At 43.4% G+C, this 27,356-nt stretch overlaps 2 protein-coding genes across 2 annotated transcripts in view; one reads left to right on the top strand and one right to left on the bottom strand.

The window, feature by feature from the left end:
* The window catches only part of Colgalt2 (collagen beta(1-O)galactosyltransferase 2), a 112,817-nt gene extending 105,501 nt beyond the window's left edge, over positions 1–7,316 (top strand). Inside the window, exons 9-12 of the mRNA XM_004646604.2 lie at positions 6–51; positions 1,113–1,240; positions 4,820–5,026; positions 6,531–7,316. Of these exons, the coding sequence (XP_004646661.1) occupies positions 6–51; positions 1,113–1,240; positions 4,820–5,026; positions 6,531–6,807 (658 nt within the window). The 3' untranslated portion in view covers positions 6,808–7,316. The remainder of the gene's footprint in view (positions 1–5; positions 52–1,112; positions 1,241–4,819; positions 5,027–6,530) is intronic.
* A 97-nt stretch (positions 7,317–7,413) lies between these two features.
* The window catches only part of Rgl1 (ral guanine nucleotide dissociation stimulator like 1), a 291,802-nt gene continuing 271,859 nt past the window's right edge, over positions 7,414–27,356 (bottom strand). Inside the window, exons 18-20 of the mRNA XM_023706870.1 lie at positions 22,665–22,919; positions 17,059–17,173; positions 7,414–15,832 (exon numbers count right to left, since the gene is read on the bottom strand). Coding sequence (XP_023562638.1) covers positions 15,645–15,832; positions 17,059–17,173; positions 22,665–22,919 — 558 coding nt within the window. The 3' untranslated portion in view covers positions 7,414–15,644. The remainder of the gene's footprint in view (positions 15,833–17,058; positions 17,174–22,664; positions 22,920–27,356) is intronic.

Genomic DNA, 27,356 nt, shown 5'->3' with positions numbered 1-27,356 from the left:
ACCAGGGGGGAGATCGGCTGCTTTCTTAGTCACTACTCTGTCTGGAAAGAGGTAAATAAAGCCTTAGAGCACTTTTCTACTAAGGAGAAACGAAGAGGGGGTTTGTCGGTTCAGACAGAAAGTAAGCCCATGGCTGTCCTGGAAATATGCTGGAGAATTGCTCTTGACTTGTGTCTCCCTCAGGCCCAAGTCCAGCAACAGAGCAACAAGGAGGGCAGCTTACTGCCACTTAGAGTGGTAGCAGAAGAAGACCCCCATATATTGGGAGCTATACTCTTGCTAGTTAATTCTCATTCTTAACAGGCATGCCTTTTATGTGTCCATTATGTTGTCATTTATGTGACATTCCTCTGAGAAATCACACAGAGGTCTTGGGAGGTAGATTAAGGGGATGTATTGCTTTAACTCAAGAAGGAAAATTTAATTAACTTTCCAGATAAGAGAAAGCAGAGCTAGAATCTGTAAGCCAGAACCCATGCCTTACAGATCAAGATATTGATGGGGGTGGAACTGGAGGGTGGGGTTCCTGAGTATGATTCCGTTCCTACACAAAATGATAGCATCTCTCTATGAAAGAGCCCATGATCCCGTTCATTTAATTGTCTAGTTTATGCCTTCCTTTTTTCTTTAAACTTTAAATGAAGTTTGATAGATATATAAAAGTATCTAGGTCATAAGATACAGTTCAGGGAGATCTCTCAAACTGAACAACACAGTCATGTTAATCATCCTCCAGATCAAGAAATAGGTTACCAGCATCCCAGATGCGTTTCCCTGTCACCAGTGCCCAGGACTGATCACCCTCCTGTCTTCTGACAGCATAGAGTAATTTGTGTCTGTTTGTACTTTCTTGTTTTGTGAATAAAAACACCTGGAATGTGCAACCTTTCAGCATTACATTTAGGAGATTTACCTGTAACACTGCATGTAGCTGTAGATCTTACATTCTCATTACTGTGATAGACCGCAGTTTATCCATTCCAATTGATAAGCCTTTGCTTAGAATCCAGCTATGAGCTATTACAAATTATGTTACTGTACCCTTGACTTCCATATACTTATTTTCCTAATGAAATTTTCATAGGGTGTCTTCCCACTGATGACCTTTGCAGGTAATTGACCGAGAACTTGAGAAGACTCTTGTTATTGAGGATGATGTGCGCTTTGAGCATCAGTTCAAGAAAAAGCTGATGAAGCTGATGGATGACATTGATCAAGCGCAGCTGGACTGGGAACTGATGTGAGTAACAAGATAAACTCATTAGAGAGCATGAAAGGCACTCAGTTCTTTCCAAGGACCAGAAAAGCCCCACCTCCCCAGCTGGCAGGAGACAGAGCTGGGGCTTTCATCGCCTGGTTTTCACTCCACAAATGTTTGCAGACCTAAAAGTGCATTAGCCACTTGCTTTTGTATCCATTTACTCTTCAAGGTAAGAAACTACAGGAGATTCTTTGTGGCTGGAATCTTCCTGCAGTTCAGGAACCTTCTGACAGAGCCAAGATATGGCTCTGAGCACCAGTTGGATGCACAGTGACAATCTCACTTGTGAAGCAGAGGGGAACATGCTGGGTACGGAGCAGGAAGACGAGGTAGTCATTCAAGCACATGACTCCAATGGCCTACTGTTTTGTTTTGTTTTGTTTTATTTTAGGGAAGGATCTACAGGATGTTCAGGGTCTCACTACTAGATCGGACTCATAGTGATCCTCCTGGTTACAGCCTCCCAAGAGTTAGGATTATAGGCATGTGCCACCATGCCCAGTCTCAATTGCCTTCTCAGTGCACCCTGGGGGTTGGGCCCGCACAGGCCCAGGGATGGAACCTGGGACCCCTGTGCCTGCTTGTAGCTCTTTAATCCGCTGAGCTATTTGGCCGGCCCCTGATGGCCTACTTGAAGTTCTACTTAGGAGACCAGAGACCCCACATTCCTTGGTGAGATGCAACCTGGGGCTCAGCGGGAGAGCCCCTGGGTTTTGCATGAGGTTGTGAAACAGGAAGAATACTAACAGCTGGGTGCAGGGAGGAGGAGTTCCTTAGGGTTTGGTCTTTCTTTTTCTCTCTTCTCTCTTTCTCAAAAAAACACTTTCTCTTTCCCACAAATGAAGTAGAAATTTCCCACCCATTTTGTTCAGTCCCCAGCTGTTTGTTAAAGGCAAATTTTGTTAAGTCAGAGCCAGCTCCTTTGGAGCAGCTACAGTAGCTGAGTTGTACCTGCTCCTCCCATCCTCAGAGGAAAGCTAACCGGTGGCCTTGGGTAGAATACTTGTTCTCTCAGAAAATGGGCTGCCATCAAAAGAAATGCAGCCAAGGCCCAACTACGTGAGGGAGGTAGGCCCCCAAATCAGCACTGCAGAATAAGTAGAGACCTGCTCCGTGTCAGGTATCAGTCACGTGACTCGGTTCAGAATTCGCAGGCTGATGAGATCACTGTTCTCTCCACATCTTCCTTCTATGGCTGCACATTGGTCCTCCTGAATCAATGTTTTGTAGCCTGTGGTAGGGGCCTCACGAGCCTGCAACCTGCTAGCCACTTCATACCCACATGACAAGTGGTGTGCAGGAACAATTTTCACTGAAGCCTTATAATCGTACTCAAATTGAAGAAGGTTCAACTTCCGAAACCCCAGGCCTGGAGTGGGCCACATGCCCCGCTTGTACCTTGACTGCTGAATTGCTCAGGACACAGTACCACCAGACCCAGGAAGGACGGATGGTTGTCCTGGGAAGGATGTAAGGGCGGAAAGGCTCTCGATTTCACAGCCTGATGAAGTCAAAATATTCCATCACAATGTATCACAGAATCTCAAAGAACTACAGTAAATCTCCAACTTATGACTATTCAAGCTGTGAACTTTCAGAAAGGAGCAGGCCCTGTAGGACAAATGAATGTTCACAGATGCAAACAAATAGTGAAAATAACTCACACGTCAGTGGAACTTTGCCGTGGTTGTGCTGCTGTATACTTGCTGCAAAAATAAAAATAGTTTACATTTACAGTTATACCATACTATACCATTTGTTCATGTTATTTATGAACAAATCTGAACTGGGAACATATCCCTGGGCCAGGACTCCTCTAAGACAGGGACTCACTGGATTGCAGTTTCAACTTTTACCAAGAAACAAATGTTGCTTAAACCCAAAACATGAAAACTAATCACCTGTCCATGATTGCTACATTAAAGTTTCTTGGAAAATGGAAATAATTGAATTAAAATCATCAGGAAGTACTCTTCAGTAGAAATATGATATGAGCCACACATGTTATTTTTAATTTTCTAGTAATCATATCAAAAAGGTTAAAAAAATTAGGTGAAATAAGTTTTAATATTTTATTTAACCCAATATATCCAAGTATTATTATTTTAGCATGTAATTAGTATTTTAAAACCATTATTGAGATGGTTTTTGTTGTTGTTCCAAGTTTCAAACTCCTGTGTGTTTCTACACTTGGAACACATATCAGTCCAGAACATAAGGGCCAGGGAGATGGATCAGTAGAGTAAGCACTTGCCTGGCAAGTACAAGGTCCTGAGTTCAATCCCTGGCACCACAAAAAAAAAAAAAAAAAAAAAAATCCAGAACATAAATTTTCATCTGTTAAATGGTAGTCCTACTAAATATTAAAATTGTTTCACAGAAACAACAAAAAAAGATTTTAAAAAACTTCAACTTTTAAATTTAAATAACTTAAGCTAGTAAGAGTGTAAACTCAGTCCCGCTAGCAACATTTCAAGAGTTCATTTGACTTTTTTTTTTTTTTTTGTGGTACCAGGGATTGAACTCAGGGCCTTGCACTTGCCAAGCAAGCACTTATTCTACTGAGCTATCTCCCCAACCCCTCAAGAGTTCATTTGAAATCTCTCATCTATGAAGTGATATTCTAGAGAAATTCATCCACTATAGTCAGAAGACACTGGCTAAGAGGACATTGTTTCATGTCCTCAGAAGAAATGAAGATGGCACCTAGATATCTTCTACAAATCCTGATGTGCACTGACTGGGGAGAATCCCTTGACTGTTGAAAGAGACCTTTGAGTACAAGATAGAGGAAGCACTGCTTTACCAGCAGTCCAGAGACTCCAGTCAAGCTCCAATAGAACAGATTCCAGACAAAAGTAATGGGTCACAGTGCTGGGAGTGGTCTGTGGCAAGACAAAAATGGCTGAAGGTACGTCTTGTGTGCTAGAAGTTGTTCATGAAGGATGAAGCTGGCTTAGATGCCCTCCTCACAGCAACATGCCTGGGAGGAAGCTGGGTAAACCTAAGTGAGTACCAGGGAAGAAAGCCTTTCAGGAGCTGCCATTCCTAATTCCCAGAAGGAACAATTTCAGGCTGCTATTGAGTTTCTAGGTCATCTTGTACTGAGACTGTTCCTTTCCCTCAGTTTTTTCTGTCCTGTGTTTACTACCACCACTTGGAGAACTACACACAAACATCCAAGATTAAAACTCTGGGGATGTGAAGACAGCAAACTCAGAATTCTCACATCTGTCCTTTTTCTGTTCCTTTCCAACCTCTGTAAACACAGCTGGAGATCCCATGCCACCTTTCCAAAAACTGCAGCTCTTTGAATCTTTTTACATCTTAACTTTCTGGCTTAAGCACAGTCACCTAAGGGGAGGAATACTTGGGGTGTTAAGTGGCAAATGACAGTCATGGTGAAAGATGTCATGTGCTTTGTGCTGCGATAATTTTAGCAGAAAACACAGTGGTTCCATACTTACAAGATGTTTGTTTAAATCAAAGCTTTCCTTCATTCTCATTAATGACTAATATTCAAGCTGGAATTTTTCTCCATTACCTCTTTCCTTGTAGTTACATTGGTAGGAAGAGGATGCAAGTAAAAGAACCAGAGAAAGCAGTACCCAATGTTGTAAATCTGGTTGAAGCTGACTATTCCTATTGGACCTTGGGCTACGTCATCTCTCTGGAAGGAGCACAGAAGCTGGTTGGAGCTGATCCTTTTGGGAAGATGCTACCCGTGGATGAGTTTCTGCCAATCATGTACAACAAGCATCCCGTGTGAGTGTCCTACAGCTGCCCACTTATCGCCTGAACACAGCCTATTCATGAGTTATGCTTTCTGGGTAGTACTGGACATTTTCCAAAATTTTGTTATTTTCCTAAATGATTTTCTATAATTGTCACCAAGAGAGGCTTCTTCAAGTGATTATTCCCTTTAACAGATAAGGAAAAAAAGAAGAGATGTTGAGACTCCTGTCAGTGGTTTTCTTTAATATTCAATGTGTAGGACATAATCCACTCAGATTTATTCCTATCTTTGCTCTTCTAACTTACATAACTTCACACACCGTATGGTGAAGGTCGTTCTCCTCAGCAGTCCAAAATTTTCAGTTCATTCAGCTCCATTACTATACACTGCAGGCCAGGCAGTGGCAATCCTCCTTGCAGAGCTCAGGATCTGGTTGGGAACACTGAAATCACTGCAATACATTGTGGTACCTGCATTCACAGAGATGTATGAAAGTTCAGAGGCTTATATGAGGCGCCTGAGCAGAGCTTCTGTGAAGCAGGCATTGTGATGCTCCGAATATAGTAGGGGCTTCCACTAGCCTAGCGCTTAGCAAGAGATGTGGTAATTGATGGCTGTGTGTCGCAGTCTCCCCAATATGCTGTGTGTCCTTAGCGCTTAGCCTAAATACTACCTATAATAGCTGTTCCACCAGTGATTCCGAAATTCGGGATTGGAGTAGGAAACAAGGTTCCTTATTCTCTTGCTGGGTGTTGTCTAATTAGATGGCCTTCATTTTGCCATTGAGATTTCCTATGCTGCACTTTATCATTTGTCACCCATCCTCTGTAATAATAGAGTTTCTTACTGTCTTATGTGCAGCATGTCAGAGAGAGAGAGATTGACTCTACCTCAGTACCTTAGCAGAGACCTGTAGGTCAAACAAATCATTGTCCCCAAGACCAAAGACAAATTAATAGCTATTTACCTAATATTTATTCCGCTCCCAGACCAAGGAACAATATAGATATCACCTCATGTAACCAGCACAAGAGCCCTGGGAGGGAAGCCAAGTTCCCTGTTCGTCACACTTTCAGGGACTCAGAACAGTGAGCTGGGGACTGGAGTGCTCAGGCCCTCTGGTATTTCTCCAAACCTTCACCATGTCACTCAGCCCCCTGCTGCTGTCCACATCTCAGATATCTTAATTTATCAGTACAGGAACAAGGCACTTTTTGTAAACTGTTCATCTTTATTTATCATTATGGTACATTAGACTTAATTTTAGCATAACCTCAATCAAACCATTCAAGTTTTCTATCCAAATGCACCAGAAATACCCTGACCTTTTTTCTTTGTGTTTGGATCTTCTGAAAGTTTTAAACAAATGTGTATGGTGTTTGTAGCCTAAAATTTATCACAAAGGACACAACTTAAAAAATAAAGCAATGAATTCATAGCAATTTCAGAGGTGACATGCAGGGCCCCTCTGCTCTTCTCACCTGTCCCCTAAGGCTTCCGCCCCTCATGTGCTTGTGTACTTCTTGTTTTCAGAGCTGAGTACAAAGAGTACTATGAATCCAGGGACTTGAAAGCCTTCTCAGCAGAACCCCTGCTCATCTATCCCACGCACTACACAGGCCAGCCGGGCTACTTGAGTGACACAGAGACCTCGACCATCTGGGATAATGAGACAGTGGCAACAGACTGGGACAGGACACATTCCTGGAAGTCACGGAAGCAAGGTCACATCCACAGCAATGCCAAGAATACAGAGGCATTGCCATCGCCAACTTCCCTGGACACTGTGCCCTCAAAGGATGAGCTCTAAAGGCTCCCCAAACTGGGGCCCACACTGGTTCATCGCTGTTTGGATTTTCTAAAAGGCCGTTCATTTGTTCACTGCAGGTTGTTTTAGTGGTCACAATCATCTAACCAAAGTGGTCTGATCTGATGGACCAAATTAATATATTTTTGACAGGGGACAGTGGTAGACAAGTTAAACTCAAATTTCTATTATGGCTAGAAGATAGGCCTTATGAGAACTGGTAAGTTAAGCTTCAGTCCAGACACCCAATTCTTTGGCTCACTGGCTACCTGACACTACTGTCCATATTAGGGTACCAAAATGGCTCAGAATTTTGTCCAAGAGACTGATTCACCAAGCTGTCACATCAGTCAGTAGGTAGTCAAAGCAGTCAAGTTAACTGAACCACATTTATTGGTCTGGATTGTCCATTTTATGTGACAGGTGTGACTTTAAAACTCCAAGCCAACTAGGCTACATTTATTGGTCTAGTTAGTTCATTTTATGTGATCTTGAAAACTTATGCCTATAACAAGGGTTTTTTTGAGTGAGAGAATCAAAACATTTAAAATTACATTAATTGGGCTTTTCATTTAAAGGAATTCTGTCATGAGCCTTATTGTAAAGTAATTTTTTTTATTGTCAGCCTCATTGCCCGATAGAGATGGTAATGGGATCTGACTAAGATGTAGCCCTTGACTGTCATGGCAACTGGGCACTTATAAAGACATGTCCAGTTTTCCATGTGACTAAACTATGGTAGGTAGATATTGAGGGGCTTGGATAGATATTTGAAGGAAGAAAGGACTCAACCTGTGGCCCTTTTACTGTGGCCTCTTGAGCCAGGATGCTGTATTTATAAGGATAAATATAATATATGCAGGGTACAGGCAGGGGGAGTCCTGCCCTGACCTGGGGTTCACAGGCTACTACAGCACCCCACACCTTCTGCTCTATGCCTTAGTCTGGGAACAAGCTGCAGGTGTGAGTTTTATGAGTTCCTCTTAATAGAGTACATTTGCAGGCCAGCAGCTTCCCTTCCCTGGTTGTTCATTATATTTCAAATTATTTATTTTACAAAACGTGGGGGAAGCATTGTTGGAAGGATGAGGCAGAGAAACAGATGTTGCAAGCTTTCCTTGCAGCCCAGGGAGGGACCAGTATCAACACATTTGTTCCACCATCTGAGTCTCCTGAATTTCCCAGCCTGGCTCATGCAAGGAGGCCTGTCTGGGGATCCTAACCATTCAAAAACAAATTACTCTGCACTTAAGGAGAGAGATTTTGGCCAGTAGAAATGATGGAGCACAGATTTAAGCTAACAATCAGGAAAGTAAGTTTTTGGAGCCAAAATCCTAGGCAGACACCATTTCTTAGAAGATGTCCCCTGAAATTCCTTTCTGCTTTATTCATAGACTGACTTGATGTAAAATCCAGGGTTGGACTATGCGATCATATCCAGATCCCCTCTCTGGCGTCCTAGGATATCTCCCAATGGTTCGTCTCAACCATCACCTTTCTTCCTGATTCATTGTTGTTATTTTTCTCCACTGACTAATAAGCCAGGAAACTGAGAAAAGGGGCATTGCCCAACTCCAGTTTTTACTGCTTGGACAGAACTGTCAGAGCCTGACTCTTCTAGAAAAACAGGAAGAGCACCTGGGAAGCTAGTGAAAAACCTTTAGGTGGTTCCTAAGGTTTTGTTGGGTATTGGGTATTTTGTCTGCGTATTTGAGTGTGTGTTAGTGTGCTTGGTTTTAATTATTTTTTTATGGGGTGACAAGTGGCTAGGGTGTTGGAAGTAGAGGAAGATTGAGTTGATTTTTGTGCTTTGTTTAGTAGAGAACTTTTGCCCTTTCCCCCACTACCCCCGTCAGCTGGTCTGACGAGTTTTAAGAATTGTCATTCCTTAAATACATTGGATTTAATTTCTGGAGTTCTAGACTAGAATTGTTCTACTGTGAATGAAGCTCTTGGCTCATCTGCCCATGCTTTGCTCTCCCCTACTCAGGTCTACTTCCCAATGTTCGAACTTTGTAAACTGCAGAGCTGGTATTTCCTTTACAAAATCATCTCATCAGCAGTCCAAAGGTTCTTTGACCTTTTTATTTGTCCTGTCTTCATTCTGGCCTTAAACTAGGACACCTGACCTGCGTGGTTCCACATGAGGCATCAGCACAGAGACTCTGCTCCTAGTCCTGGCACCTGCTCTCTCTGCCTCCGACGTTAAACCTGTCTGGATCCCCTTGAGGATCCAGGAGGGATCTTCTGGACAAGTCTGACTTTAGCAGTGCTGGTGCCCTTGTGGGTGGCGTGAGCACTTACAGTTTGAAGAAGACCTGCACATGGGCCTTGCTTTGGGTTCCCTGGGGTCTCCTGCAAGAATCCTGGTGATCAGGAGCTGAAGGCCCACATCCTGCTTTATCCATCTTGCTGTGCTATTTCAGGGCTTAAAATTGATCAAGAATTTGCCTTTTGGAGCTCTTTGTGAAAAATTAAAAGAAAAATCTTAGCTCAAAATTATGATCGGTCATTGATTATTCAAACACTGGTTGATGGCCAACATTGCTGAGATTTCTGGGTTCGCACTAGACTGGAGTATGGGAAGCCCAAGAGTGTAGGAGAGCTGGGCCTTGCAAGTAGGGAAGCTTTTCAGTCTTAGAGAAAGGACAACTGTGCAAAGATCTATCTGGAAGTGATGAGGGACTCAGTAGGAGGAAGTGCTATGGCTGTGTTGGCGGTAGTGACAAGAAAGAGATACTAGATAAAGAAGACAAAGCAAGGTTTCTACCTTCACTCTGTGGGTTGATTCTAAAATGCACTGGCCATTGTTTCTGGAGAATTCTAGGCTTGGTTACTTCCCTAAAAGACAGTGCCGAAGTTCTGTCATATGGTATCAAAAACAAAGGTTCTTATTCAGCTGCAAACTTAGGAATCTTACAAGTTTTCATTTATGATTGAAACAAATCCCTCCAACTGGTGACTCTAAAATAAAGACAACTCTTTCTAGGCTTTCTACAATGTGCTTTTAGGACATTCTTTCAGATAGAGGGAAGGGGAAAGAAATGATCAGAAATGATCTTCACTACTGACAACAAATTCATTTATTAAGGAGTGTCATGATAAAGTGAAGTTAAAATGAAAATTTGAGAAGAAATGAGTGATAGCCCAGACACCTAAGAGGAAGCTACCTTGGATGATATCAGTGTGCCCTGGTTATGCTTTATAAGGAGATTTGTTATGTTCGGAAGGACCTGTGTAGAACAGAGATGTTCTGATTCATATGGTAGGAGGAGAGCTAAAAGGGCTGTGGATAGAGAGGGGCCCCTGGGAGCTGCCATGGTTCTGCGGGGCAGCTAAGACAAGGACAACACTGCTGGCCGAGCTTTTCTGTTTGCCTACTTACAAAAGAAAAATAAGTGATGGTAAATTATGGTACATCTTATGTTACAAAAGTTTACACGGAGCTGTGTGTTGACATGAGCCTGCTATGCTAGCACTGTAGGAGGCTGTGTCAGAAGGGTGCTGAGCCTGGACAACTTACTGACTTGGCACAACCCTGTTTCAGAATAAAACATTTTAAAAAAGAGGTTGGGATATAGCTCAGTAGCAAGGCCCTGGGTTCAATCCCCAGTACTGTGGAAAATAGTGCCTCCTCTTATGACGAGGAATTTAAGTGAGTCTTCAGGAGGAATTTATCAACAGAATTATTGGACATGGAATTGAATCGCAAGGGTGGTTCCATTCAAATTTCTCGCTGGGCAAGACAACAGCTTTCTTTCTGAGGTTAACTAAAATGGCCTCATACCCTTGCTTTTGTTTCATTTTGCTTTGCTTTCTCCTGTGATGTGTTACTATTTCAGATGATCTTTGCTTGGGTTGTTCTAGCCACACCAGCTATGCCGCTGTCAGCCCAAAGCCATCCTCCCATTGGCCATGGAAAGGGGTGGGAACAATGAAGAATCATCTCTGAGAATTGGTTTCTCTTCATTTCTCATTTATTGCATTTATTTTTTTTAATGTCCCTCTCTTTAGTTTCCTCAGCTTGGCTTCCTCTGCAATGGACATTTTAATAAAATTGCCATATCAAAGCAACCTGGGGCTTCCAAGGGGCTTCCAAACCAGAAACAAACTGCCTGCTTCCAAGCCCCTGTGGGTCCAGAGGGCTGCTCTGGGCCCTTACTAGACTCTTAACTTTAAGGAACCTGATTTTCAGGGTGGAGTGAGCAACTCTTTCTGTTCTGCAGAAGCTTAGGAAACAGCCAGTGATCATATATCTATCCTCTCTCAAAAGGGCACTGAAAGTCTGAAGCTGACTCTTAAGTTGGGGTTGAGTTTTCTAAGTTATGTGACTGGAGCAGTTTTAGCTGTTTTTTAAAATGCCAGTGTGAACTATAACGACTTTAAGGGAACGGTGGTCACTAAAGGTGCACAGGGGAAGAAGCAGCTTAGTGCACATCTGTGTGGAAGGAGATGAAGCTCACAATCTTTGGAATTTGAGAGGCAAGGGCAGTGGCAGCTTCCCCAGTGGCATCCCCAAAGCTCTGCTACTCAGGACTGAGTTGAGGAGAGAAGGGTAGGCAATGGGAGAAGACAAATTGAGGCCAGTTGCTGGAGGCAGTAACACAAGTGCACAAGCCAAAAAGAGGAGACAGTGGATGGGAAGAGTGTGGGGAGGGAGGCTTGAGCTGGAAGCAGAGACAGCCTGGTTCTTAATGTGAGAAAGGCTTTAACCTCGCAACAGCAGAGAAGGGCGGAGGTGGGGCTGAGCAAGCAGCCCGCTTGCTGCATGCTCACGGGGCGCCATGCCCGTGGATAGCAGCACAGCTGTGCATCTGAGCTTTCTTGGATAGGGACCTGGGAGTGACGATCCCCTTCCTGCAGGAAAGATTCAGAGGCAGAGGAGGGAGGATCCAGCAGCACTGTAGATTGCAGTGAGAAAGCATTCAGGAAGGTGAGCCCTGCTCAGAATCACTGCATCCCTCTGGCTCTGAAGGAGGTGCTGTAGCTCCTGGTGGCTTCATACTGGCTGTCCTTGCATAAAAACTGGTCTACATTACAAAACCCACAGGCCTGCTAGGGATACTGCACAAGCTCCACATGCCTGTCTCCATAAACTACTTTGGACCACAGTAGGAGAGCAAGCTGCAGGAATCCTGGCCACCCTCCAACTCCTTGTGTCCGTCTTTCCCCAGATAAGCAGCAGGCTGAGCCCCCCCCCAAGGGTGCTGCAGGTCCATGTGGGGAAGGCCACCTCTCAGCTTTCCAACTCACATGTAGACATTTAGTTGCTCACCCAGGTGGGAGGTCAGGGGCTTGAGGACATGACTTCCCCAGGCCAACCACAAGAGTCTATGAGTGCTGTTCCTTCATACTACACAAATCTCAAGAGATAGGAACTGCTAGGCCCACCAGGTACCCAAATGCTCTAAATTTCCCATCGCCCCTGAACTCACACTGGGGTCACAGGCTATGGACTATGGACTATGAATGGAGGCATGTGTCACTTGTCTAATATGAGCAGAACAGGGTGACTTTGTGCTTTTCATACCACACTGTGACTTGTAAGAAAAAGCTGAGACAGCAGAGTTACAAGACGAAAGCCAGCTGGACCCTTGGACCACTGTCACAGAAAAGCCTCCAGAGACTTGCCTGACATGATAGGACACTGGCACTGTAATGTAAAAATAAAACCTAGTCTAAATTACTTGGTTTGTTGCTTCAATGTAGCCTAGCCTAACTTGACACATCCCTTGCAGAGGTATTTAAGAGAGATTCTAGGGGAACAGTGATGGAAAACACGACCTAAGAACCGTAGGCATCTGTAGAAGAGCGTTGTCATCAGGAACTTCTCAACATCACTGAAGCAGGAGCATGTCAGCAACACTATCTGCTTCCTGATGGCCTGGTGCCGCAGGAAGAATGTGGAAATGCTCCAAAGAAGGAAATCTAAATGCATCATTACCTCTGGCAAAAGTCACCAAGCCCCGTTTCTGGATAGAGACAAGACTAGGGAAACGGTGCTCTAGGATGGTCTTGAAAAAACAGTGAACCATCAGCAGAGATAGAAATCTGTTCCTGCTCCAACCCACAGTGTCAATTACCATTAAAATGCCTAGTTCTCTCCCCCTAAATTTCCATCAGTATCTCCCAAATGTAACACAAAATGTTAATAGTTTGGGCTCATTTAGTAATCCATCAGAAGATAATTCTGGGTAACTTCTGGAAACAGTACAGAAAGACAATACACTGTGTTGAGTAAAGTCAGATTCAGCCTGAATGCCTTTTGGGAAGACCTTTCCCCACTCTCTGGCTTCTGGAGAACCATAGAAGGTTGCAAGATGATCACGTGGGCAGCTACTGTCAAATGGGAACATAGCTCAGAAAGAAGGGAGAGTACTACTATCTTGGCTCCTCTTTCTAAGGTGGATTTTATAAGGACATCCCCAGTACGTGACTCCTAAGAATAGCACCCCAGCAAGGCACCACCTCTGTTGCTATCTCCTGAGTCTTCATTCTTCCCCCTAAATGCTCGGGACACTTGCTGCTGGGGACCATTCTCTCCCACGCTGCTGCTGGCTTTCCAACTGCTCCCTCCATCTGATACCAAGTGGGCTCACGAAAGGCTTACCAACCTTTCTGGAACCCAGAGCCCCACTGATGAACACTCCAGATACAGTCCCTTTGGGTCTGGCAGCACATGCCAACCAAGTCCCAAACCAGTTTATTAGTTTAACCAAAGGATAAACAGATGAGGGGGATGCAAAAAAGACAAGCATGCAAACAGCTGGAAACACTGCCCTGCTGTCCACCATTAAGCAAATCTAAGACAAGTAAAGTGGCATTAAATAAATGAGGCCATGTTTCATCTACGTGGAATTTCCATTGTCTTTTTAAAAAAGGTAAATATATTTTTTACAATGCAGTATATAAATCTAGGATCTACATGTACAGTATAAATACACAGGGTGAGCACATGGGCACAACAGGTATGTCTTGGTAGCACACCCTTAATGAGACCGATAGTTTTACATTTTCGCTGTGACCTTCATAGCAAGAAAGTCAGCTCGAGGCTACATTCCTTCAATCTTCCTGATGGCTGAGACCCTGGGCATCTCTTCTCCCAAGCACAGAAGCACAAATCAAAAGGGGCTCACAGAACAAAGTGCTTTTTGGCTAGTTGAAACCCAGTCACTCTATACAACACAGCCCGATCTCCTACAAAGACCAAGGACATCTGAGGCCTTCCTGGCTCACTCTTTGGTCCATCAACACAAATCTCTATACATTTCCTGGTGTTTCTTGCAGAATTCATACAGCTCTTTATATAACAAAAATCCCACCCAACCTTTGGGAGCTGTAATACAAGAGCAGAGGGACAAAAGCTCCACATTATAACCTGCTCTTTTTTCTGGGTTTATTGTCTTTATTTTTGGAATAAAAACTGATATTTGGGGATTTCTTTTCTTAAGAAGAAATTACAATTTGAAAGTGCTTCTTACATGTCAGTGTCCCACCTATGGCTTTTTAGTTCAAACCCCAGCATAGCTCAGATGCAGAAGGGAGAGTACGATGGTGTTACTAGAGACAGAAATGTCGCTGAACAGTGACACTGATAGCAAATATGGGCGCTGAAAAAAGAACACTATTGACGCCATCTGGAAGAATGTACCTCTTTGTGAAAGAGCTAGATAAAGTATGCACTCCTGCTTCTATTCCCAGGACCAGGCACCAGAGCACTATAAAAGTAAAGTGGATGTTGCTATCACAGGGAATGTCTTCTGCAGGGCCTGGAACAGGGAGCTCACAGGCTCAAACTAATCAAATGTAATCAATCTCAGTAGAACTTTCTACACCTGAGGAACAAATTGCACATAATATAGAGGGACTAGGATCCAGATGGCAGAAGACTCCAGACATACAGGTTTACATGCAAAAGGCAAATCAGAGAAGGCCATAAAGTAGTGGCATTCAAGACAGGTAGGAGTCCAAATGAGTCACTGTTCTTTTGTGTTTTCTTTTCTGGCTGATAAGTTACCAAAGAGCATGGCTTTTGTGCAAGAATGATTATGATATGTTCTTTAGGAGATAAAACAGAAACAACAGGGCTGCCAGAAATCAAACAGACTTGTGTTAACTCCAGAGATGTTGTGATGGCAACAGTGGGGGCCCGCAGGGGCCTCTGGGGCTCTTCCTGGCCCTCCCTGGGAGCAGAAATCAGCAGATGCAGACAGAGGTCAGAGGCCACTGACTCATCCAGACCCTTCCCAAAGTGGTCTTTCATTCAGCCAGTGGCAGTTCCAACCTCTGCAGTTGTTTAATGTGGTGGCACTTGATTGAGAAAGTAATCCTCTCTCTTTAGAAAAATAAAGCTTAGATTTCTTGTAATACTGACACAAAAGACATTCCATACTTTTAGGGTTGACTCTACTTATTTGGAAAGTGTAAGACTAGGTTCTCAGTTCCTTCTGTGTCCCTAAAAAAGTGACCTCAACTTCCCAGGCCATTGTGCAAATTTGTTTTTCCATAGTCCCAAACATCCCATAAAGTCTCTCTAATATATCATATATATATACATATATATACATATACATATATGTATATATACTAAATATGTGTGCATATATATAAAATGTGGATAGTTTTGTATCTCAGTCTCAAAAAAGTCAAAGAGGATCAGTAAATCATTTGTCCTTTTCATGTTGAAGTCATTTCCACATACTGCTTTGTACACCACAGGTACTCAATAAATATCCATTGATTTCACCAATAACCCGCTAACACTGGATGGTAGTAGCAATCACCAGGCTTGTTCTCAGCCTGACTCTGCTTTGGATGAGCCGGGGTCTCTGGTGCCCTGCTCAGAGGGTGATCTTGCTGTGCCTGTTACTCCAGCAAGCCCGTTTAGCTGTCCTGGGCAGCGTCAAGCTGGTCCGGCTACGCAATTTCACTGGTTCTTCCACTGAGTTCTTTTTGCGCAAAATGAAATCAAAGTTCACTTGGCTATTCATGGCATAAAAGACATTCGCTGAATCTGGGATCACAAGTTCTGAAAAAGTGAAGTAAAGAAAAGACAGTCAGCTTGAGTAGGGCACTGCAGCTCTGAGAGTATGTGTAACTCTCACCCAGACCCGAGGCTAGAATGAGAGCCCTTCATTCCTGGGATGTGACCTGGACCACACAATGTCCACTCTGCCCTTAATTGGTCCCAACAATGCCTCAATTACTCCCCAAAAGCTAAATGCAGATAAGGATTTAGAAATCCTCCTCACCAGGAACCTGATGTTCAAGTATAGAATGTGAAAGCAAGAAAAAAGAAAAGAATGTAAAAGACAGAAAAAAGTGCAGGAGGAAACAAAGGCCCAGGGAAGTTACAGGAAGTTCTCAGACCATAGCCAGTGAGCTGCAGAGCTGGGCCTAGAACACAGGCTTCCTGTCTCCTGCAGTCCATTTCCTACTACAGTGCAGATTTCTTAAAGACCATGGACACCTGGTGACATGGACAAAAAACCCAGAAGATCTACAGCATTTTCTAGAACGCTGTGCTTGGAAGCCTGAAAATCTCCGAGAAGTAACCCTAAGTCAAATCAGTCATTTACTGTAACTGAGTTGCTGATTTGTTCAGAGTTTGCATTTTAATTTTTTTTGGTGTCTTTTTTTTTTTTTTTTTTTTTTTTTTGAGATAGGGTCTCACTATATAGATTAGGCTGGCCTTAACGTCACTATGTAGGCTAGGGTGGCCTAGAACTTGTGGTGACCCTTCTGCCTCAGCCTCCCAAGTGCTAGCATTATAAGTGTGTACCACCATGTCTAGCTCATTTTATGACTGTAATCCTAGCACTGGGGAGGCTGAGACTGAAGGATCACTAGGAGTCCAAGCAGCATAGCAAGACCCTGTACAAAAAAAAAAGTCTCTTATAAGTGATGAATTGGAAGTCTGAATTGCCAGATAAAGGAGGTATATCAGACATCTGCAGAGACTCAGCAAACATCCCCACCTACATCCTGCCTCTTGCCACATGGCGAGATCTCTTCCTAGAAAACCGCTTGAGGAGAAGTGTACAAAGACCAGAGAGAAAAACTCGTAGCCCAAGTGTAGAGAAACAAGAGTCAGTGAGTGGGAGAATGCAGCTTGAGACACTTCACTCTGCAACTGAGGTGACAGCATGGTTTTTCTCTCTAGCATGCAGTCTATATCCCTTTCCTGCCTTCAGCAGCTGGGGAGGATTATGGACATGCTGCCAGCACCTGCCGCAAGAAGGAGCATGTGCCCACCTTTGTCTTCTGAGATGACTTGCACCAACTCATACTCTTCGGCGGGGTCTGAGTCCAGATTGTGCTTCAGCATTGCTCTCTGGATCACGGCAGGGGTTTTATCCTGGCTTGTCAACTGCAAAGACAGTGAACGCATCTGTAAAGGATCTAGCATTGTCTTTCTTGGGCAAGTCCTCCCATCTGGCTATTCTGTGTGGTACATATCTCTCAGGAAGATGAGCTAGAGATACAGAACAGGAACAAGAGTCAAGACTCTTGAATTCCAGTCCTGACTCTGCCCTGATAGCCAACAGAGGAGGGCAAGGTCTCTGGATGTCTCAGAGTCATGGTGTCCCGCCCTGTGCCAATGGAAAGAGCACCTACACTGCCTGTCAAGCCCACACCAGTAGAGTTTGCAACAAGAGATGTATTTTAGAGAATCGTGAAAACTGCAAAGTATCACCAGTCTTGGGCCAAGACGATTCTCACAAGTTGACCTACTGCTACGCCACCGCCTATACCAGTGGAAGGAAATGGCCACAGTTCTGCCTATTTATCATTTCAAGAAGTTTTAGCAACTCTGTGATCCAGCAGGTCCACGCTTGTGCATGTGCTAAAATAAGTCCATTGGATAGATTTACATAGCAAAGGTAAGTCCACAAAGGATGTGCATACAAGTATTCATAGTATATTTATTTATAATGGCCAACAACCTGGGTGAAGCTGAATCTCATCAACAGGAGCACCTAGAAAGAAATATCGTATTCACTAGAGAATTCTTCCAAGCACCAGTAAACCAAGATCGGCATGGGTGACAATGTAGACACATCTCAAAAACTTCCTGTCAAGCAAGAGAAACCAGACAGAAGATCACATACTGTTGGCTCCTGTTCTTTCAAAAACAGAAAAAAATAATCTGGAGCACTGGAAAACTAATCTCAAGGTCAAGGGGGATTATGAATTGGGGGGAAGAGAAATGTGCTTTATCTGGATCTGGGGTGGCAGTTACACAGATATATATTGCTATTAAAATTCATGTAACTGAATATGCAAAACTTGTGCATATAATTGCATGTAATTTACACTTCAATAAAATTCAGCTTCCCCTTGTTCCCAAGTCTGACTTTGTCCTCATCTTCACCCACCAACGAGAAGTTGGAAAGGGCTGAGGGCTGGCCCGTGTCCACACGTGAGGGATTTCTTCAAAAGCAAAAGATGCAAAGGAGAACTCAGCTCATTCTTAAAAATCAAGTTATTTTCATCAGGAGATAAGAGGACCGAGCAGAGAAACACACACACACACACACACACACACACACACACACAGGCTAATTCCCACCCAGAAACGTCACTGTGAATCAAGCATGGTAGCGATTCAGATGGCTCCGTCTGATCTTGACAGCAGCTGGTGTTTGTGATTCAATAAACAGCATGGGTTACAATAGGGTCCTTGTAGGCAATAAGGACCCTGTTCATTTTTCTATTACCAGAACATCTGGCACATCCATTTACAAGGGAAAAAAATGGGTATGCACAAAATTCTAAAGGTGAAAAATACGTTTTTGATACTCTAAAAGACCTTCTCCCCAAACTGGTTTAATTGAGACTAACAGCATAAAGCCAAAGACGGTAGGACCCTCCTCAGGGTTGTCAGAATACTGAAGGGGCAAGCCAGGCTATAAAGTGCGGATGGTACCCAAGGGCTTTCCTGGGGTGTTTATGACTTTGGACCATAAAAGCCATGTGGAGCAGGAGTGGGTACAGTTAGTCCGAGCAGGTCAGTCATGCACCCCCAGCCTGGGGTATTGAACTAGTCCTGCTCAACAGATACATAATATGAGCCACATGCCTAATTTTGTCTAACAGCCACATTAAAAAATTCTTAGAAACAACATCAATTTTAATAATATATATTATTAAGTGTAATATATCCACTGCTTTGTATAACCAATATAAAATTGTTAGTGAGATTTTGCTTGCTTTGCATTGTCATTCAAATCTGGTATAGCTGAGCATCGTAGCTTATGCCTATAATCCCAGCACTTGGGAGGCTGAGGCAGGAGGATCACTGTGCACCTGAGGCCAACCTGGGCTGCAAAGTGAGTTCAAGGCCAGCCTGAGCTGCCTAATAAAACCCTATCTCAAAAAGACGAAAATAAAAACCAAGCAAACAAGATCTGCCATATATTTTCACTCACAGCTCTTCTCGCTCCCCTTCTGCATTCCCATTTGCAAAGTGTGGCAGTGGCTGCTGTACCAGTTGGCACAGTAATGAACGATATGCAAGGTGGTTAGGTCTCAACAGCATGCACCCTCCTGTGACCATGAATACTGTGTTCTTTAGGGACCTCAGGATGCTGCCTCTATGAGTGATGTGATGGTGAGAAATAGCACTTAGAAAGAGTGATGGGGGGATGGTGGTATAGACCCTGACCCACAGTCACCGAGAGGATGAGAAGATGAAGTGCTTTTTCCTGCTTTCTACGGAAGAATATAAACCAGGAGATGTGACCACTTCCTCCAAAGCAAGGTCTCTAGGCTGGCAGTTCTCAATGGGAGATGCAGGGTCTCTGTAATCCCTGAGATCTTTGCGAAGATCCAAATTGTTTCCATAACAGCCCCGAGATGTTGCTTGTCTCTCTGCTCACCTTGACACCTGCACTGCTACTGCACAAGCAACAGAGCATGAATTTGCTGTCACTGTGCACAAACTACTGGAGGACAGTGCTAATCCTACTGTATCCACCAAGAACTCGTACTCACAGTAAAGAAATAAAAATTTAAAAATCCAGTTTCACTTAAGAATGTCTTGAGAAAGTAGTAAAAATTACTAGTTTTATTAATCTTGATCCACGACACCTGTAATTATCTGAAAATGTATTTAAATACTCTTTCTTTGTCTAATTCTGCACCTGGGAGAAGCTGAGCTTTCATCAGAGACTGCGACCAAAATAAAGTATCTCAGTAAATAGCCCAGAAGATTTGTAACAAACAATGCTACTTATCTTACTCAATAGTTTTTTTTAAAAATTGATGTTTTGCACTAAAAATGTAATTTACATTAATATGCAATGTGTTGTTATATTATTATTTTATATATTTTAATTATAATAAAACTTTTTACATATTTCAGGTTTAGTACCTAATATGGTAAATATAAATAGGTAGAAGTCATGTGGCCTAAAGCTCTTTGCATATTCATCACTTTCTCACTTGTTCTGTGACCAAGTTTGGGACCGCCTACTCTAGGTCACACCTGGATGAAATTATTTCCATCCCTGGTCAGGTGGAGCAACTTTCAAGAAAGAGGAGCTAAGTCTCTCTTCAGGAGCCTAACGTGAGTGAGATCCTTAAGCTGTGTGCTGTCTCTCCAGGACAGGGCTGGGAGGCTGAGGGAGGACTTTCGGGAGGTGAGCGGCACCACCTTGTGCAGCATCAAGGGCCACAGAAGGGGCGACAGAAGGCTTGCTTTCCTGAAGGTGGCTCCTATGCTCCAGAAGGCACAATGTGGGAATCAGCTGTTAACTACGCTCCCAATACTCATGCAACACAGCCAGGAATCAGAGACTTTCTGGGCACAGGGCTCTGTGGAAGATCTCAGCCTCTCCTAGGTCTCCCCAGGCAGAGAACACAGCCTGACAGCATGTTTGGTGTGCAAATCTGTGCCCTCATCCAGAGAGAACATGGAGTTGTACAGGTAAAACTCAGATCTCCGGTTGGCCTATGGGCGGGAAGCCAATGTGAACAGGCTGTGCTAAGGATGCAATACTAGCCCTGATGACCGTGACCTCCCCATCACTCTCTTCCTATCTGGTGCTGCCTCAGACACCCCCCCACCCTTGAGCAGTTGAGCTGTGCCTCATCCTACATCCATTCCACATGACCGTGGCCATGGGGGCTGGATGGTGCCCAGTGTGTGACTCCACACAGCTCTGCACCAATCAAGTTTCTAACCATCTACTAGACAACACTGTCTAGAGGTTCTAGCAGCATCTCTGAATCAAATCACCTCAAATCTCTTCTGGTAATTTGCATCTCACTGGACAGAACCATCCAACACCACACTGCTGGGACAGCCCCTCATCCTCCCTTTTCTCCATGCCTGATAACAATGACCAGAAGCTTGATAACTAACTAGATTTTACAATACCTCAAAGAAGCATCCTGTATGGTCTCCAGCAACCCAACCCTGAAGAAGCACTTTTCCTCCTGTATATGGAAGACGACAGCAGCTTCCCAACTGGCTTGCTATCTAAATCCAGCCCCTGCCCTCCATCAGCACTTCTCTCAGTGTTACTTGCATTTCTAAAGAACAAATCTGATTGTGACTTAAAGCTTCAACAAGACCCTACTGCCTATAGGATTAGCACAAACTCCTTTGTATGGGCCATCAGACCATTTCAAGGATGGTCTGGCCACTATTAGAGCGTTTAGTACACTGTGAATAGTGCTTTTTGAGCTGCATTTTAAATCATAAGTTCTTCAAAGACAGAAATGCCTCATTCATCTCCCGTCTCAAAAGCCTGGCCAATGATGAGAACTCAACAAATGTTCAGTAATTATTTTGTTGACCGAATGTCTTAGTAAGGCCTTTCTCTGGAATGCTAAGACAGTGGCCCCTACTACCATGTCACAGTCAGAGATCAGCTTGCCTTCCCTGTGCCCTCCGAGAGGCACATGATGAAGACAAGGAGAGATGTGGCATTAGTTGGAGGATGTTTTCACCAAGGAAAGTCTTGTTTTCAACATATGAGTCCTATAAATTAAGAAGTCTTGTTTCACAGTAAAAATATGCAACCTTACACACCTAAGGTTATCAGTATAAGAGACTCTGTTGTGTACTTCATGAGCTCAAAAATAGCCTCATTTATTTATAAACCTAGTACATTATGGACCCAAAGCACATTTCAGCTTAATCATCTGCTTTAGTAGCCAGGTTTGATCCAAATGAATAAAGGACAAAAATCTCCCACGAGGAACTACACTCCTAAGAATGCATGTTAATTCAATTAGAAATCCACACAGGAAAATTTCTAAGGTGTGGGGCAGCAGCAGCTTCCATGGGACACATTTATACATCCACTCAAATCAAACAATTCAAAAAGGGTGACATTGATCTGGATGAATGAGTTAGCACTTTTTTTTTTCTTCGCAGTACCGGAGATTGAACTCAGGACCCTGCACTTGCCAGGCAAGTGCTTATTCTACTGAGCTATCTCCCCGGTGAGTTAGCACTTTTTAAGATATAAAAATTATATCCTATATGCACTGTTGGCAGATATATTTTTACATAAATATACCATTAATCTATACCAGTGGTGATTTTGGTATCTGTACATACTTTTCTCATCATCATTTTTGCTTTATGAAATTTGTTTTAATTTCCTAACCATATGAGATCAACAATAGCTAATGTATTATAGTTATGATATATTATTACTTTCTTAGAGTACAAGACACAGACAAAAAGATTATCTATTATAAAGGAGAAACTAATAGATAATAGCATCAAGTAATACTGTTTTTGCCTACATATACAGAGGACTACAATCGAATCAGTTGGAGTAGCTGACACACACGGAGACCCAGCCTACCCAGAACTCCCCGTGGCACTGGTAGCGCCTTACCATGATGCTCTTGTACATGTTGCCATTGTTGTCCTCTATGCTGATGCGGATGATGCAGGTGTCTTCGTTCTGTTGGTTGTAAACGGGGGGCAGTACTGTGGAGGTAATGGACGTCACAGAGACGGAGCGCTTATGGATTTTAGGGTCGTTGCTACAGGGTGGCGGGGAAGAGAGGGGGTTGAGTAAGGTCGACATCCCTGAGGAATTTGTGTCCATGGAGTGGATGGAAGAACATGAGGAGGAGGACTCGGAGAGCTGGAAGAATGAACACATTCCAGAAGAAAACAACCGTTAGCATCTGCGCCAACAGGCATCTACTGTCAAGGCAGAAACAGACACCAAGACCAATGAACTCAAGCCCACAGCCCACGCATATCTGTCGCTGGAGTGAATGCACCCCCTATGGCAGCTGCCTTTCCGTGATTCAGTGTAACCCAGCAATTTCTACACAGGAGACAGTGGTCTCATTTGCTGTTTTTAGCAGTTCTTATGGCAGTCAACCAGCAGGTGGCAGCAGCTTCCAGGGCTAGAGATCAGCCTCCCACTATGTCAGTCTCACTTCCTTGAGTCCCAACAGACTTTACAGCGTGGGTGCCCTGACCCCACCATCAGATTTTGCAGTAGGAAACAAATAGCTACTTTTTTTTTTTTTTTTAAGTTCCTGAAATAAAGACCAAAGATTGCATATCTCTGTGTGGATTGTTAGTGCTGGAAAGGCCCTAGAGATCACCTGGCCCTGTTCTCTTTCTAATGCCCAGGAGCCCCAGGACTCAGAAGGAACACAGGGCCCCACGCACACTTGACCAGTTGACAGTTCCACCAGGGTGGGCACCCCTGCTTCCTGATGCCCAAGAGCAGAGCCAAGACTCAGTCTGCTACTGAAGATAGCATGGCAAAGTAACTGAACATATCAGCCCCTTGGCACGTTTAGCACCATAAAGAGGCTAATAAGCTTTCATGTATTTTATGTCATTTAGATCTCACAACTGTCATGTGAACAAAGAGCAGAGCATTAGAAAGATGAAGAAGAGTAAGATTCAAAGAAGTCAAACACTTGACAAAGGGAGCACAACCCTTGACAGGCTCTGCCACATTTAATCTAGAACTGACAATATACAGGTTCACAGCCTTCACAAGGATGATCAAAAACTATGGTGAAATTAAAAAAAATTAAATTACAGTAAAAGGCATATTGTCAAGAATCATAAGGCTGATTTGGTATCTGTATATTCAAAATAGTTAGGATATACAGCTGCATTCTCTTAATTCAATGAATAGAGAGATTTGTTCTAATAGTGTTTGTGGACAGGTTATCATGTTTGTATCTATTACAATGAATAACCACTAAGACAACAATATGCAATGTATTCACGATTGAAACTGTGCTAGTAATCGGTTTTGAAACTGTCTCATCGCTATTTGTTTCTCAATAAAATTATTTTTTAAAAAATCAATGGAAAAAAAAAGAATCATAGGACTGGGAAGATAGCTCAGCAGCACAAGCACCTATCTGGCAAGCACAAGGTCCTGAGTTCAATACCTGGTATCAAAAAAAAAAAAAGAAAAAGAATCATAGAATAAATGTTGTAAGTAAAGAGGAAATTTTGAGTATTTAAAGAGGGGTTAGTGGCAATGTGCCACTGACTATATAATAAAGCCCTCACCGTGCAGTACTTTTTATCAGACTGTGTATCTAAGACAATTGAGAAATGGGGTGCTGCAGTGCATGTGCTTTTCTGGTTAACCGTGCATCTATCAACATGCAACACAAATTACCAAAGAAAGAAGATGCTTAACATTCACTAAGAGATTTCACCATTAAAAAAAATTACTATTATCAATAAAATTTTGAAAATAGAAAAAAAAATTACTACATGGAACCATTTTAAATTCATCCTTACAGAGAAAATCAGAACTTCTTAGAATGAGTTGAGGTATATTATACCATATTAATCCTATAAAATATTGTGAAAGTCTTTTAAAATAAATAATATCAAATTCTTTCATACTCTGCCCTTCCATGGAAACAGAACATACGAGTTTAGCTTTCTGATCATCTGGCTCCTAAGAAAATAAAGTCTGCTTTATCTTATGTCCTAGGAGCTGCTGCTTCCTCTGGCACAAATTTGCATTAAATGCTACTGCATGTTCTGTTTCATTAGAGCCAGTAAGCTGATGTGACAATGATGTACTTTCTGATGTACAGGAGTACCTGGACCCATCATAACATGCTTCTCTCTTTTTCCCCCCCTTGTCTTCCCAGGTAAATCAACTTTGTAGCTCATTTTAAGAGGTGATGATAGATTAATGCTAATAGCATTGTCAAATTAATGCCATCATCCAAATATTGGGTTTTTGTTTTTTGTTTTTAATTTTGGGGGCCTGCCAGTTAGTTCAGTTGTTTAAGCACCTGCTTATGCAAACACAGTCAGGTGCAGGACACCTCAGTTCAATCCCCAGACCCGCCCTTAAGGTAGCCTGAGCTAGCCAAAAAAAAAAAAAAAAATTTATGTTCCCTTTGTGAGATTTCCACAATCTTAACATTTACAATGAACACAAAGACTTGAGGGTGGCTATGGTAGCGGGGTTATAAACAAACCACTCGATGAACCCATGTCCTGTTCTTAGTGAGAACTCAGTGAGGAGGAACTGCGAACATAAATGTTCACAAATTGTGGTCATGAGAGAAATCAGAAGAAAAAGAATGTAAATTACATTCACTTTTAAAGAGAGTAAGCTCACAGTGTAACCTGTGGGCAGCAAGGTGACAGTCTGTGGCCGAAAAAGACTGTGGAGGACGCCCAGGCCCAGCTTTGTACTAAACGAGAAGACTGAGCCATTCTAGGGAGCACCCAGGCACTCTGCACCCCAGAAATGTCTTGCATCAAAGCCAAAAACTCATCTTTAAATCTACAGAAAATCAGCTCTAAGACTCATCCAAAGAACAAAAAGCCACGGCTTGTACAAGAATTAAACAGCAGGGTGTGGGTTTGGACAAGTAACATAAAGCAAGGGGCGTGCAAAGAACAGCACATTGGGCACCTGCAAGACTTAGAGGGATGATCTGAGCTTAGGCACACTTCCTCTGCGCCACCAGATGTGAACACAAATCCATGTCCTTCCTAAAAGGAGAAACCCCCAGAGATGTGGGTAATCCCTCTGTGGTCTCCTTCATACACTTCATCATCAGCTATGGGACCTACTGAGCACAGCAACCCATTCAAAAGTGAACTAAACTCGATTCTAGATTCTGATGAGTCCAACACTACCTGTCAAGCATGGGAGAATGACTGCATCCCAGGCTTAGGAAATGAGTCTGCTGAGGGAAGAGCAGTCCACAGGGATCGCACAGCTTTCTCTTTAACATTCAGGGCTTAAAGCCTTGTATCCCCCGGACTCTCCACAGACAGGTGAGAAATCCAACTGAGGCAGCATGTGAGCCACCTCTGTCTGATGGGCACTGAATGTGAGGCCTCTCCTGCATTGGTTTCTTTGTGACAAAGTCACCAGAGGGTTCTCAGATTGCCATTGTTACTACTAACACCGTGTGAAGCAATAAACAGATGCCCTTGCTGAGCAGCAGACATAAAATGATGGGACTGTTACCAATGCTCTATCACCTTGTTGACCTAAGTAGAAGCTAAAAGACCAGAAGTCACCACAGAGAAAGTGCAGTGGCCAAAAATCTCCCCTGGAGTAAGTTCTAGTCATAGCAAAGTTGACCTCACTGATCTAAGCTCCCTGACAAGCAGGTTGAAGTGGATGTACATCCAAGATCAAGACTGATATTTTGTTTTATTTCCATTTATTTATGCAGCCATGATAAATGAACACTTTCTATGAGAATTCTTTTATCACTTATCACTACCATTTGTCTCAGACATGGGAGATTGCATCGCCACTGCACTTCCTCGCCCTCTCCGTGTCCATGCCCTTTGCCCTGTGATTTATTTCACAGTTGCTCCCAGTAAAAAGGAGGGCATATCTTCCTGATTTGCTTACTCATGTGGGATTTGACCACAAGATTATGTTAGCTGATGGATTATCAGTAGATATGAGCCAAGCAAAGGCTTTCTATGTGCTTGCCGGGTTGGTAGATGAATGCTGCTTAACAGCATGCTTCTGGTAGATTATTACTCCAAAAACAATGAGAGGTCGATGGAGTGGATCTGGACCAAAAGTAGCCTAGAACTAAGGCTGAATGAAATCAGTCAAACCCTTAGGTGCATGAGAGAGATGGAATGGTTGTTGTTCTAAGTAACTGAGTGTTGGAACAATTTGCTGTCCAATATTCAATGGCAAAACCCATTAAGACAAAGTCTGGAAGGAAGAAGTTCACACAACATCCCTGACTCTGACTTTCCATATTTTTAAAGCAACACTGCTGCTTCTCTAAAAGAAAGTACTGATTCCTGCCAGCGCCCAGGCCCGGCTTGTAAACGGGACTACCCAGGGCCCGCCAGATCCTCATTCTAGCCAGCACCCAGGCCAGGCGTGTGTGGAACTTCCTCCACCAGACAGGCCCAGTGTGGAACCCTGTGGCAGAACTCCCTGCAGAGAGGCTAGAGGCAAGACCCACCTAGCTAATCTAAGAGCAGAACACATTGCCAGAATGGCACAGCGGGTTCACTTCCAAGGGCTGCAGCAGGAAGAAGTGGAGCCCAGCAGCCAGACCCAAGCCACACCCACCTG

This window comes from Octodon degus, unplaced genomic scaffold (assembly GCF_000260255.1).
Source record: "Octodon degus isolate 3935 unplaced genomic scaffold, OctDeg1.0 scaffold00273, whole genome shotgun sequence".
Classification (NCBI taxonomy): Eukaryota; Metazoa; Chordata; class Mammalia; order Rodentia; family Octodontidae; genus Octodon; species Octodon degus.
This window is presented reverse-complemented; position numbering and strand designations above follow the sequence as displayed.